Consider the following 15,028-nt stretch of genomic DNA (forward strand, 5'->3'; position numbering starts at 1 on the left):
TTTAATAACAATGATGATATTTGTGTAGATGAATGTGAGAAGTTTCATGGATTCATGTCTTTGCTTGCTTTTTATAACTTACTGTATGTTATGTTCATGTTTAATGTTCTTTGGTCAAACATTGTTAAATACATTAAGTTATTCATGTATTTAACAGTTTAGATCAACACTGACCTTTAACCCAGGGCTGCCCTGCTTTCCCTGAGGACCAGAATCACCGTTTGGGCCCTGAACAAAGAAACAGGAAGAGAAAAAAAGACATTATATCATCGTTAATATGTATTTATTTATTTATTTATAGGAAAAAATGAATAATGAAATTACACACAAATCAAACATGTTATCTTGTGACTAGTATCTGAACGATTAGACCAGGGGTCGCCTGAAACATCTAGTAATGATAAAATAAATTACTAATTGAGAATTTCATTTGTATTAATTATTTGTTTGTATTTATCTATTTTGCACAACTGAAAAAAACAATACGTAATATCACAGAAATAGATATGGAGTGCAGGACGAGGCAAATTAAAACACCACACAATCAACTGTATTCTATGCTTTCTCTTTCTCAAATATAAATGTAGTTCAAATAAAATGTAGTATAAAAATATCTGAGCTGGCACGTATTTTCACTTTGTGCACTAATCCTTACTAATCTGTATTTGTATTATAACAAATATGATTAAAAAAATAACAATTTTAGAGGAATAAAAGTCTATGGGGTCGCGAGGAATTTGTGTTAAAAAAATGAGGTTGCGCTCTTGATCCACACTTCGAAGCCTGCATCCAAGCGGACTTCGGTGAAGGATATTACCCATAATTCTTCGCGGTTGAGGTTTTGCACCGACGTCACTGATATGTGTTTTGTTTATCTGTCTGCAGGTCTTGTGCTGAAAAAATGTGCTTTTAAGTGTAAAGTATTTAAATATTTGAACTTTTCTTATGCTGTATATGTATAAATACAATCAAGGTTTGCTGTGTTACTGGGAAAGAAGCATAAATAGCTGATGAAGCATTATAATGATTTAAGCACCGGTATTTACAGACATTCTATGCAAACAATTTCAAAACTTTTTTGTGCAATCATTCATAAAACATCCAATTTCAACTTTACACTTGTACAACAAACAGGATGTATGAAAACTAAACTATAAAAACATAAAACTTACCAAATACCACATAGTTACCCACTCTACATTTAAAATTAAAATTATACAGCTACCTCAACTAAATTACTAATAACCAATATACAATTTCTTTTTAACGTTTGTGGATCAACTCATATTAACTACTTTTTTCCCTCACAGGGTCTGAAGAAATGACCGTCAATTTTATTTGGTGTACTTTTAAATATTCTGACCCTGTAATAAAGGCTTTTTCTATTTTTGCAAATGATGAGTGCATGGATTATCTTTTTATGACGTTTAAGCTGCAGTTTTTGGCTGAAATTGTACACTTTTTTTGCTACAAAGTTTCCTGTTGTGTACAATTTTCTTTTGAATACTGAAGTTTTCCTCAATAATCTGCTTGATGGAATGTTTACAAATTTTAAATGAAACACGCAAATGTATCTTTATTTGTGGCATTAAAACCTTAAATCTGACTTCCTACTACCTGTAGAAACTCTATAATATTATATGTAAAATGAGATAAATTGTGAACCACTTCTTTATTGATAATTGTTCAGTATGATTACCATTTAATCCTACAAAGAAACTGAACAAAATATGCATCCCTATTTAATTTATATTTTACTCTTGAAATCCAGACTGAAACATAACATAACCACTAAAGCGGACATGGGCTCGTCTGTGAACGGTCACATTTACAGACTTTGGAGTCGCTGTTAGCTTACCAATAAACAGGAAGAGATTTGTCATCTTGATAATAAATGCTGACTAGGCCACTGGGAGCGAGGCCCAAGGCCAAGACAGGCTGACCTGATAATAGTGTATCATGTTTTTCTGCAGTCAGTGTCTTCTCCTCGTTCTTCTCTCTCTGCTCTGTTTCAGGTGTCGTGAAGCTGATGATGGCAGTTCCTGATCTGTGGTTCACAGCTCAACTAGTCTGGGACACTGATGTTCTATCTTTCTATCCTGTTCTGTTGGTCCTTCTGTCCACAAACCCCAACCAGTTGACGCAGATGGCTGCCACCTCTGAACCTGGTTCTAACAGAGATTTCTTCCTGTTAAAAGGGAGTTGTTTCTTCCCACTGTCGCTAAATGCTTGTTCATGTGGATCTTGTTGGGTTTTTTCTTTCTTATGAGTTTTATATTTTGATAAGCGCATTGAGATGACTTTGTTGTAAATTGCGCAATACAAATAAAGCTGAATTGAAATCGAGCTAACCCTAATCCTAACAATATTAAAATTTCTCATTCGAACTGCATAACAAACAAATTCTAATCATAAAACTAAATGTAATCATGTTCAGAGAGATGTGCTTGTAAAGTAGTGGAGCAGAAACCTGGGCAGATATGACGCAGCGGCGCAAATCGATGACAATAAACGTCATTGTCCCAATTCTGCTATTTTTGCTCAGTTGTAACCTGAGCACTCGAACCCTTCGTGCACGTCTAACAAGTGCACACTTCATAGAGGGGCGTAGGGTGCAGTGCGAGTATTGGGACAGGGCCATCATCTTATCACTCAGAGCAGGGGCAGCTCTATCCACTCATAACTATGATGATTTATGGACTGTGCTGTACCTCTGAGCCTCTGAACCCCAGTTGGCCCTTCACTCCTGGGAACCCTTGGAAGCCCAGGGAGCCTCTCTCCCCCTGAGGACCCCTGATGCCTGCTGCCCCCGGAACGCCCTGAAAAAAAAAAACAAGACGACATCAGAAAATCAGCAGGTATGAGATTTTAGCCAAATAGTTGCTCTTTCAAAGTAAAAGAACACTAATTCAGCTGTTTTTCAGCAAATCCACAAAAAAAACTCTTCTACAGCATTCTGTACCAAGTATTACATTTTGACATGGACCATAAGAAGGTGTGTTGTAGTATCTGGTATTCACTTAAGATTTAGTAAAACTACTTTGTTTTAACTGCTGATTATAATGTTCTTATTGATTTTCTGTTGCACTTCTTAATCATGTAAAGCACATTGAATTGCCTCGTGTATGAAATGCACTATACAAATATATTTGCCTTGTCTTTGAATCAAGACAGTTGTGAAGTGATTTCATCCCAACAGATTCTCATATCAGTTAATCCAATAGTAATCTCTCACACAGATTTTATTCCAGCTCAAGTTCCACATCAGTGGGTGAATAATCCCATTATCAGTGACCTTTGCTTGATAGTAGAAAACACTACCACCTTCAAAGTAAAACTAACACTAATCCTGTGGCAATAATAATTACACTGGCATTTTATCACTTTTAAATGAGTGGGTTTTTTAATACCTTTTTACTGTTTGTTTTTATGCTTTTATTTTTAAAGCCTAAGTCAAACTCTAATGTAAAAAATCTAATCTAATCTAACATTCTACAATTCAATTTTTACAAACTCACAATGTTTACGAGCTGAGATCTAGCTCGGTTTGCAGATGATAAAAAGCAAATGAAAAAGTAAAAATAAAAATAATAAAATTTAAAATAACACTCTAATTTATTGCCAAGTTGTAAGTCTTAAAAATTGTTAAATTTCACAAAAAGTGTTATTAAATGTGATGAATTTGATGGTTATTCTTATTATTTCCATGGACAGAAGCTATAGCTGCTGTGTGCCGTTAGCCCCAGGTAAGATGGCTTCTGTTTTCAGAATCAGAATCAACTTTATTGACCAAGTAATGTATGTTATACACACAAGAAATTTGTCTTGGTGAACTGTGCTCTCTCTGATAGTGTAAACATTAAATAATAATCAACTAGAAAAAAAAGATATATATATACATATATAAACATAAATATAAACAGTAGTTAGACTATGTGCAAAACTAAATAAAATAACAAGATAAGATAATAATAATAATAACAATAATAATAATAATAATAATAATAATAATAATAATAATAATAATAAGATAATAGTGCATTGATGAGTAGTGCAGGTGAGCATTTAAATTAAATATTATGTACATGAACATTCTCAGTGACAGGTTGATCCAGGGTTGTTATGTTTAGTTCCAGGGTTATTTCACAGAACCAGGTCTGACACTCTATGACTGTTTAGCATTGATCAGAGTGACAGCCTGGGGGAAGAAACGGTTTTTATGGCGGGTAGTTTTGGCGTACAGTGATCTGTAGCGTCTGCCGGAGGGGAGGAGTTTAAACAGATTGTGTGCAGGGTGTGAGGGGTCTGCAGTGATGCTACCTGCCCGTTTCCTGACCCTGGACAGGTATAAGTCTTGGATGGAGGGCAGATCAACACCAATGATCTTTTCTCCAGTCCTGATTATCCTTTGTAGCCTGTGTTTGTCTAGTTTGGTTGTAGATCCAAACCAGACAGTGATGGAGGTGCACAGAACAGACTGAATGATGGAGGTGTAGAACATTATCAGCAGCTCCTGGGGCAGGTTGAACTGAGATTGTGGATCCCAGAAACCTGAAAGAGTCCACGGTAGCCACTTTGCTATTCAGAATGGTAAGGGGGGGGGGGGGGGGGGGGGGGGGGGGGGGGGAGGATTTCTCCTGAAGTCCACTGTCATCTCCACAGTCTTGAGCGGGTTCAGTTCCAGATGTTTCTGACTGCACCAGAGAGCCAGCTGTTCCACCTCCTTCGTCCCCATCCCTGATCAGACCGATGACGGTGGTGTCATCTGCAAACTTCAGGAGTTTCACAGAGGGGTCCCCAGAGGTGCAATCATTGGTGTAGAGGGAGAATAGAAAAGGGGAGAGAACACACCCCTGAGGGGCACCAGTGCTGAGTGAGCGGGTGCTGGATGTGATGCTTCCCAGCCTTACTTGCTGCTTCCTGTCAGACAGGAAGTTGGTGATCCACTGACAGGTGGAGGCCGGCACTGTGAGCTGGGTGAGATTCTGGTGAAGGATGTCCGGGATGATGGTGTCGAACGCAGAGCTGAAATCCACAAACAGGAAACTAGCGTAGGTCCCTGGGGAGTCGAGGTGATGCAGGTTGTAGTTCAGTCCCATGTTGACTGCATCCTCGACCGACCTGCCCGATAGGCAAACTGCAGGGGGTCCAGCAGGGGTCCTGTGATGTCCTTCAGGTGGCTCAATACCAGCCTCTCAAAGAACTTCATAACTACGGACGTCAGAGCAATGGGTCGATAGTCATTGAGTCCTGTGATGGCAGGTTTCTTAGGGACTGGGATGATGCTGGAGCTTTTGAAGCAGGAAGGTACTTCACACAGCTCCAGTGATGTGTTGAAGAGCCGTGTGAAGATGGGGGCCAGCTGCTCAGCACAGGCTTTCAGGCAGGAGGGAGACACTCCGTCTGGTCCTGGAGCCTTTTTGATCTTTTGTTTTTTGAAAAGCTGGCACACATCTCTTTCAATGATCTTCAGGGCAGGTGGGGGGTCAGAGGGTGAGGTAGGGGGGGAAGTGGGGGGAGCAGGAAGGGCAGAGTCCAGGTGATGGGCTGATGCTAATGAGCTGGGGGGTGGGTGTTTAATTTTTTATTTCTTTATTTAAGTAGGGACAATACATATTAATGAACATTCAAAAAAAATGTAAATATGCCAGATTGTAGCCAACGGCTAATTTCCATCTGCTAAAGATGGTGTGAAAACCTGCAGTAGAAGGTATTCAGGTCTTCAGCCTGTCTATTGTTTCTGACTATCCCGAGCAATGGCACAATACTGAACGTGTCCTATCTGTCTTCTATATCTACGGAGGACGCCTTAAAACAGGGAAGTCTATGTTACCATGGGAACCATCAGATGACTTTAATGCCCTCAAACCAGTTGGAATTACGCAACTGGGTTTTTAAATTAAATTCTCATAATTATCTATATTCAAATACTGAATTATCTGCATGTGAAAAATAATAAGAAAGGATGTACAGTGTGTCATTGGTTGTGTGTGAGCTGCATAGTCTTACTGGGTCTCCTTTGGGCCCCTGGTCCCCCTTATCTCCATCAGGTCCTCTGTAACCCTGTAAACACCACAGTCTCACACACACTGTAGCTAACTGGGGTGTAAATATATAAACATATAAATAAATGTCTGCACAGCACTAACCGGCATTCCAGTGAAACCAGTGTGACCCGGGCCTCCCACTGCACCCTGGGAAAAGACAAAGAACATTAAAGGAGATTAAAGATGATCACAAATAGAATCAATGTTCGTTATCACTAGAGGTGCTGAAAAAAATTCATTTGGCGATACAACATCGCACGATTCTCGGATCGATTCAAAATGCATCAATACCAATTTTTTACCTTTATTTAACCAGGAAAGTCTTTTCCACTGCAGGAGACATAATAACTAAAAAAAGAAGTGCTGAAACCTGGACATGTTGACCAGCTTGTGTTTTTTCAATAAAATCTAAAAAGAAAGCACTAACTGAATGCATTTATTTATTTATCAGTTCAGTTGCACTAACATCAAAGATGGTTTAAAAGCCACAGGCAGATTGTATGTTATTTTTTTATTTTAGGTTGTTGGCACATGGCATGTTAAAGCCAATGTTTTGAGTGTAAAATATGTCAATAAAATATATTTCATACATAATGTTCTCATGAAGGTGTACACATTTACAGATTAGTTGTTTCTTAACTCATATTTAAAAAAAATCACAATACAGTAGTCCCTCGTTTAACGCGGGGGTTACGTTCTAAAAATAACCCGCAATAGGCGAAATCCGTGAAGTATTCAGCTTTATTTTTACAATTATTATACATGTTTTAAGGCTGTAAAACTCACCTCACAGGAATTAACATTTCTCTCTTGTTTAAACACTCCAAGTTCATACCTTTGTAGTAACATTGTTATTCCAAGTCGGCGTAATAAAAGGTGTTACACAAGGTGTTTTTCTACCTTAGCCGTGGACCCTGGAAGATCATAAAACACAGTTCTAATCAATGTGAACGCATACGATTATAAGATGCAGAATATAATTCTAATAATTTTGAAACGCAAACCTGTTTTCAAACATACAGCACTTCAGAGTCACACTGTTAGTGATCAGACATTGATGCCGAACGCATTCAGAGTCTTTGTTGACGATGACGTCAGGTCGTCAACACGGACACTGGTCTGTTCATCCATTCAACCATGGAGTAGAAGCTGTGTGTGACCACCTGGAGCTGTATGACACGGCCTTTATAACCGGGACCGGACTAGGAGGGATTTGGCGTGGAGGAGAATCAGTGAGGAGGTGGTAGTAGCAGGTAAAAGTTCTCTTTGTAGCACTGAGCTAGCATAGCATTAGCCGCTAATCACATCGGCTTTTTTCACTGGTGGTTTATGTTTATGAGAGGAGAAAAAGGAGCATAGCTCCTCGCTTCAGCAGGCAGTGAAACTCACCCAGTTGGATGTGTCGCTGGTGGGTGAACCAAGCATTAGCCAATCAAGACACAGAACACAATAGAACATATACGCTGTAAAAAATGCATGCAAAATTGAACTGTAAAAACAATCCGCAAAACACAGAGGCCGCGAAAGGAACCGTGATATAGCGAGGGACTACCGTGATCACCTTATACTTTAATATCAGGACATATCGTATCGTATCGTGACCGATGTATCGGAATATGAATCGTATCGCCAGATGCCAGGCAATACACACCTCTAGCAATTACTGATAATGAGGATTCCTGATGCATTAACACACTCCATCCAGCAGATGGAGCTGTGAGTCTGATCAACACACACTTCTAGAAAAAAGGGTTTAAACATGAAAAGGGCACTCACCATGGGACCTTCAAAGCCGGGGTCCCCCCGGCCACCCATGGGCCCCAGAGGCCCCTGGTGGAGAGAACAAAGGAGCCGCACAATGAGTGAAATAAGCATCTAAACCACATGTGTCAAACTTAAGGCCCGGCTCTGGTTCTTTAGACTATCCAATTTGGCCCACAGGACATTAATTAATTTTTTTAATGACCAAATAATTCAGTTGTAAATATCTCTTTTCTTATCTTCTAAATTAACAATTCAATGAAACTCCACAATGTTTGTAAGATGGTAATTTCCCCATGATTTTTATCACGACTGCAGCCATTTCAAATCTCAAATTGTTATATTTCACATAATTTCCACAAATGAAATAAAGATTGGTCACAAAATCAATGAAATCTAAAAGAGAAAATCCGGCAGGGACTGATATGTGTCACTTATTGCTTAGATACTGTCCGCATCTTACATTACAATTAGATATTAATCGAGCAGACGCCTTTATCTAAAGTGACGTACAACACGAGCAGTTCATTAAAAGATTTATCTGAATGATTGACAAATACAAAGTGTTCCCACTGAGATAATAAAGGCATTTATGTATTTATTTTTTTAAACTTTCCCCCATACAATTAAATTAAAGCAGATTTTAATTACATACATTTGAATCTTTTTATTTTATTTTTTGCCTGGTTAAATAAAGTATAGAGAAGTTTTTGTTATTTAATTTAGAACATTTTATTTTGAAATATTAAACAGACAGCTACACATTGGCTGTGTTCAAAATGGCATACTCCATACTACACACTACAAATTCAATGAGTATACACTGTCTACTATATACTGATTAGGATGATGAGCGTTCCCACTTAAGTATACTTTCAAGTTTCCCAAGATGCATTTGGAAACTACAACAACAGAAATCTGAATCACACTGAGGCTAAATATCTCTGTTGATTCTCCACCTTTACTTTGAAAGTTCTGAAAACATATGAAGTGAGAAAGTGACCAAGTAGAACATCAACATGTGCTCATTTCATCCATAAAACTCACGGAAAAACCATTCATGCTGATATTTTAGAGATTTTTATACAAAATTTCTGGTTAACTTCAAAACAAGAGCCCTATTTCAAAAGTGTTCAAAAACTAATGGAAAACAAGAACAGATACTTTTATTTTGAAAGGGAGATGATTGACTTTTAGCTTGAAATCGGTGTCATGTACTGAGTTCACATCGTACTGAGACTGTATATGCGCATGCGTGCTACCGAAAAATGAATTTTTGCTACATTTTTTTAATTAATTTTTGTTTTCAAGGTGAACGGACACGTGTTTTATTTGTTTATTGGATAATGTCAGGGTTACGGTTATAATCCCAGTAAGGAGGTAAACATAGACCGTGACACCCGTCCCAGGATGATTTTACGTTCCGCTCGCAATGCATCATGGGACGATTGAGTATGACTAGTGTGCCTACCATGCATACTTCAAAAATGTCCCCATATACTGTAGCATACATCCAGGTATTTCTTGCGTACTCTACTTTTCATACTATCTAATGTGAACGCACTACATACTAATTTTCACGGTAGAATTTCAAACACATTTCAAACACAGCCATTGTGTGACATTCTTCCCTTTTAGGATCGATTAACCTCATTCACTTCTGCAGATCTCTCAGTGTGTTTAGCAGCACTGGTCAGCGATCTATGCTATATATGTCTACGTCTTTAGACCGTTCTCCTTTCCATGACGGTGTGTTTCCTACCTTAATTCATTCGTAGATCAGTTCAAAAAGATGGTTAAAGTAAGTGTGTTGCCTGATAAATAGCAGTAAGTTTCCACTGTTGGTTCATCAGATCATGAAATGTATTTTATCATATTTCTATGTCGTTCTCTTGCTGCCAAATTAATTTTAAGAGATTGTAATATTTGGTTCATTTCAATAAAGCAGCTCAGATAGAACCTGAGTGATCTCCAAAGCCTCATTGAGCTGCTGAGTTTAAATCAGAACCTAAATAGAGTCAGTAACTGAACCAACCTCCTAAAGTTTCTAAATCTGTGCATTACTTTCTTTCAGAGGTGACTTACAGGTTCTCCTTTAGGTCCTGGAGCCCCCGTCAGTCCTGAACGACCCTGTACACACACACACAGATCAGACTGTGAGCAAAGGGAGAAGAGCCCCCAGCGTGGCCCCCAGCGTGGCCCTGCACTTCACTCACCTGTGGTCCTCGGAGTCCTGGAGGTCCCATCTGTCCCTCTGAGCCTGGGGGGCCCTTGTTAGCGGGGAGACGTGACACACATTCAAACACAAATGTCTAAACATTCCCAGACAACTGTGTGGTGTGTGTGTCAGCAAACACGGGGCCTACCTGGGGGCCTCTGGGGCCGACACCGCCTGCAGGACCGGAGTCGCCCTGAAAGAAACAATAAATAATGTGGTGACCCCCCCCTCACAGCCCGCTGACGTCCAATCAGCACCTTCCTATGTGTCAGCTGCTCTCCTACCAATCATGTAAATACTTTGTGTGTTTATTGTGTAGCTTTGTGTTACATTCACTGGGACTAACACACATACACAATATAATCACTAGTGATTTTAAACCTCATTCAAAGTCCTGAATGTTACATTGTGACTGTGATCGTACCCGTGAGCCGTTAACTCCCTGAGCTCCGACTTGTCCTGTTGAACCTGGTGCACCCTGTGGACAGACACACGCACACACAGTCTTTTATTGACAGTTAGTTACAAATCAAATCCCACTTCAGACTTTTAACATATCTGTCACGTCGTCCTTTGTTTGGTTAATTGATGAGATGTTTTTGGATTCTTAGCTTTTGTTCAAGGGCAGAGATGAACAACTTTTATCATAGTAAGAGCCACAAATGTGATTTTTTTCAGAGTTATTATCAACATCATGTCAGCATTTAGAATAATGACCATTCTGAGCATTAACACATGAAATAAATAGTTTGTGTTTTGGACCAGTTTTTTTGTTGCCTATTTTTGCTGTTTTGAGTATTTTTGTGGTCATTTTGTATATTTTTCTCTCATTTTTGTGTATTTTTGTTGACCTTTTGTTGTATTATGTTTATATAGCACTATATTTCAGTTAATATTTATTTTCTTGTATGCTGCTGGCCCCAAGGAACACATTCAATTTTTGACTGACAATAAAAAACCTTGAACCTTCTTATGATTTTTTTTTTGGGGCCTTTTAGGTTTTTTGAGTATTTGTTGTCATTGAGTCTTTTTCTGTTATGTTTTGTCTTTTTAGTGTCAATCTTATGTATTTATGTTGTAACTGTTGGTTTTAGTTGCCCTTTTTAGAGTATTTTTCTGTCATTTTGCAGGTTTCTAGTGTCATTTTTGTGTATATTATCTGTCATTTTACAGGTTTTTGTTGCATTTTTATGTATTTTTCTGTGAGTCAGTGTCATTTTGCATATTTTTATTTGTGCCATTGTGCCTTTTTCATCCATGTGTTTTTACTGTAATTATTGTTTTTATTGTCATTTTGTATGTATTTGCTGCCTTTTTTCTATCATTTAGTCTGTCTTGTGTAATTTTGTGTTTTTGGAGTTATTTTGTACATTTACTTTGGGGGCCGCACAAAATTAGACTGAGGGCCAGTTGCCCATGTCTGTAGGGTATTTGTGTGATCGTATTGGGGTGTCGGCCGACGTGTTCCCACATTGCACTAACTGAACTCTCTGGGCCAATGAGAGCATGAGCTCGGCACCAGCTGACCCCTGTGAGCCTGAGTGCAGGAATGTTCACTATATGTTTGTGTTGTTTACCTGTGGCCCTGGAGGTCCTTGGGGGCCGTCCAGTCCATTCTCCCCCTGGAGACAAAACAATACCAATGATAGAGCACCAAGAACCTAGTCAATCAGTTCATTATTTGATCAAATCACAGCGTACACACGCGCGCACACGCACACAAAAAACAGAATGAAAACGAGCAGATAAGACAAGATTAGCCAACATAATTAGATCAGTTACACATGTCCACAACAGATGAGTTTTATTTAGATTCAGTGAAAAATGAATGTAATTTTGATTTAACGACGTCACTGTTGTAAGGTGCTGTTCCACCTTTATACCACCAGGGGAGCTCGTGGCAAGGATAACAACATTTTCTCATAAAAATAAGTAGAAAATAAATTGGATTTATGGGTTTATAATGGAAATTTTGTTGCAGTAGCTCAACATTAAGATATAACACTTATAATTATTATGATAAATAATGTTTATATATTATTTTAAACATACATACATATTTATTTATTTATAGATATAAATTTATATTTTACAGATTTGTTAATAGTTATTAGGCAAGGCAAATATATTTTCATACCGCATTTCATACACAAGGCAATTCAATATGCTTTACATGATTAAAAAACGCAACAGAAAACATTTAACAATTTAAAAATCAATAACATTAAAATCAGCAGTAAAAAATGCAAATCAACAATTAAATGATAAGTTATATGCATTAGAGGAAATAATATTACATATAATAATTATGTACTGTATATATATATATTTTTTTTTTCTTTTTCTTTCTTTTCCCTCTAATGTTTTGAAAATGTTCATGTTTTCAACCTGCCAAGGGACTAGAGATGGAAATTAGTCATAGGCTACAACCTCACATATTTACATATTTAAATTTCTTTTTTTTTGCTACCCAAATTTCAATATACCCCTCTTTTACTTGAACTTTCAAAATAAAATGCACAAACTGTCAATTCCACTATTCTTCTCTAAAAATGTAACTTGAGATTGAAACTTAACAGGATAAAGACTGAGTAACTAGGACATGGATGAGAATCAGTGATGTAGGTAACTCACATCAGGACCAAAGGGCCCTTCAATCCCCACTCCACCACGGATCCCTTGAGGTCCCTACAAACAAAAGAAGACTTTACTTCAACTCTAACAGCAGAATAATAAATGTGATAAAGTGTGAGATCACATCTTTGATATTATTTCCATACTTTGAGTGTGTTGAACACATTAAAGATGCTGCAAAGGCAGGACATGAGACACTTACTGCAGGTCCAACAGGACCAGGAGGACCAGGTAAACCAGTAGAGCCCTGCACAGCAACACAAAACAGCAGAAACTCATCAGAACACACAGTAACATGCAGACAAACACATTATTAACACAGACTCCTGATCACTTTCTGATGGACGTGTTGTCGCTGTGCAACAGTGGACGTGTTCTACATGTGGCAAAGCTTTGGAGTCTTTAATCAACAACACTTACATCACACTTCTTTGATCAACTGTTTTATAACCTGCAACACAATCACTCCCTTCCTTCACTTCAGAGTCCTTCATTAAAGGGATACGTCCAAGGAACCTTTCTGACACAAATTACTAACAAAGTTTTATTATTGAGTGCATTCATCACATGGGTGGTATCTCTTCAATGAAGAATCATTCTGTGAAGGAAGGAGTAACTATGTTCCTGCACACTGAGTTTGGCAGCATTTTCTAACAAATGTTAAAGCTGCAGTATGCAAGTTTTTTTGGCTTCATTTGGTCAAAGATCCATACTAACCTTTGAGCATATTGTAACTCAAAGTGTTCTGAGAGAACACTGGACCTCTGCTCCTTCTCTTAGCTCTGTATTTAAGCTTTAGAAAACAAGGGGCATGTTGCCCTTTTACAGCCAGAGTTCTTTTTCATGCAAAGTGCTCCAATGTGAAATCCTTAACACTTCACATTGTTCAACAGCTCATGACAACAGGAAGTATAAAATACCTTTTCACCAGGTTCACCAACATCTCCTCTGGAACCGATGAGACCAAGAAGACCCTAAAGCAGGAAAAAATAAACAGGATTTCCTCGTCATGTTTCAACTATTGCAGCACTGATTAAAACAATGTTTTCCATTTAATTATACTTCCATTTGTAATTGGAAAATAGTTTTCCTACTTCAACGCAAACATTTGCTGTATATGATCAGATTTCACATTGTTGGGATAGAAACTCTGTCCAAATCTCCCTGGAGCTACACAACTTTATGGTTAAAAAATGTATCGACTCAGAATGAGTCTTTCACTCCCTCACCTCGTCACCTTTCTCTCCCTTGGTCCCTCGCTCTCCTCTGTAACCCCACAGGCCCTTGTGGAAAATGAAAATACGTTAGGTAGGATGTTTACGTGCACGGACAGTGCACGGTGCTTACAGGTGGTCCAGGAAGTCCGGGCGCTCCAGGCTGCCCGTCCTCTCCGTTCTCCCCGTCTCTACCTGGTGACCCGGCTCGTCCTGGGGGGCCCCTCGGCCCTCGATCCCCCTGTTCACACCATTAAGACGTGTTTTCCAAAATTAGGTAAAAATCATTCAAGGAAATTAAATTAGTGGATGGAAAACAATAATAAAAATATTTACATTTTTAGATAATAGAATAAAATATTATGAATTTAAAAACTATACACTTATTTTTCCATTTACTAACAAGTCATGAATATTGTTTTACGTCTTTAAATGGTTCTTTAAATGTGTTGATTCAATAGTTTTTCAATTACAATTACATCGTCAATTATCTATGTTCAATTACAACTCAATTATGAATGCAGTGACCACCATACTTTCCAATTACATTTAATATCAAAATGATAATTTTTCCCCTGAAAGTCAATTACAATCATGTTCTAAGTTACTTAAGTTCAATTAAAATGAATCACAATTATTGAGCCTTTAATAAACAATCCCATCAAACTTTACCTTCCTCTAGTGTTAGCTTTCTGTTAGCATCTCATATGATAACAGCCAGTGACGTGCCGTGAGCACTAGGGTAGGGTAGGCAGGGCGTTCCAAATCGAGACCACCAATGTCAACACCAATTACAATTCCATATGTTTCTGCTGGCAAGTGTTAATTCAATTCAACTTTTTTTGTATAGCACAATTTACAACAGTCATCTCAATGCGCTTATCAAAATATAAAATTCAGAATAAGAAAGAAAAAAACCCAACAAGATCCACATAAACAAGCATTTATCCATCTAACAAAATCAAGATTGTAAAACACCATTAAAGAAACATAAACAATTATTTAATATAGCCTCCATAATCTCCCAACAACAACTGGAAAAATAATAATTTATAATTATATTATAAAACAAATAATCAAAATATCAATTCACCCTTGGGTAGGCACTGCCTACCTTGCCTACCCTGACTGCACGTCACTGCCGAAAATATCTT

At 38.0% G+C, this 15,028-nt stretch overlaps 1 protein-coding gene across 1 annotated transcript in view; it reads right to left on the reverse strand.

Moving 5' to 3' along the window:
• The window catches only part of LOC114473668 (collagen alpha-1(I) chain), a 155,955-nt gene that overhangs the window by 41,052 nt on the left and 99,875 nt on the right, over positions 1-15,028 (reverse strand). Inside the window, exons 13-27 of the mRNA XM_028463432.1 lie at positions 14,008-14,115; positions 13,890-13,943; positions 13,581-13,634; positions 12,863-12,907; positions 12,661-12,714; positions 11,604-11,648; positions 10,451-10,504; positions 10,175-10,219; positions 10,025-10,078; positions 9,894-9,938; positions 7,824-7,877; positions 6,150-6,194; positions 6,010-6,063; positions 2,712-2,819; positions 175-228 (exon numbers count right to left, since the gene is read on the reverse strand). Coding sequence (XP_028319233.1) covers positions 175-228; positions 2,712-2,819; positions 6,010-6,063; positions 6,150-6,194; positions 7,824-7,877; positions 9,894-9,938; positions 10,025-10,078; positions 10,175-10,219; positions 10,451-10,504; positions 11,604-11,648; positions 12,661-12,714; positions 12,863-12,907; positions 13,581-13,634; positions 13,890-13,943; positions 14,008-14,115 — 873 coding nt within the window. The remainder of the gene's footprint in view (positions 1-174; positions 229-2,711; positions 2,820-6,009; positions 6,064-6,149; positions 6,195-7,823; positions 7,878-9,893; positions 9,939-10,024; positions 10,079-10,174; positions 10,220-10,450; positions 10,505-11,603; positions 11,649-12,660; positions 12,715-12,862; positions 12,908-13,580; positions 13,635-13,889; positions 13,944-14,007; positions 14,116-15,028) is intronic.

Source organism: Gouania willdenowi, chromosome 12 (assembly GCF_900634775.1).
Source record: "Gouania willdenowi chromosome 12, fGouWil2.1, whole genome shotgun sequence".
NCBI lineage: Eukaryota > Metazoa > Chordata > Actinopteri > Blenniiformes > Gobiesocidae > Gouania > Gouania willdenowi.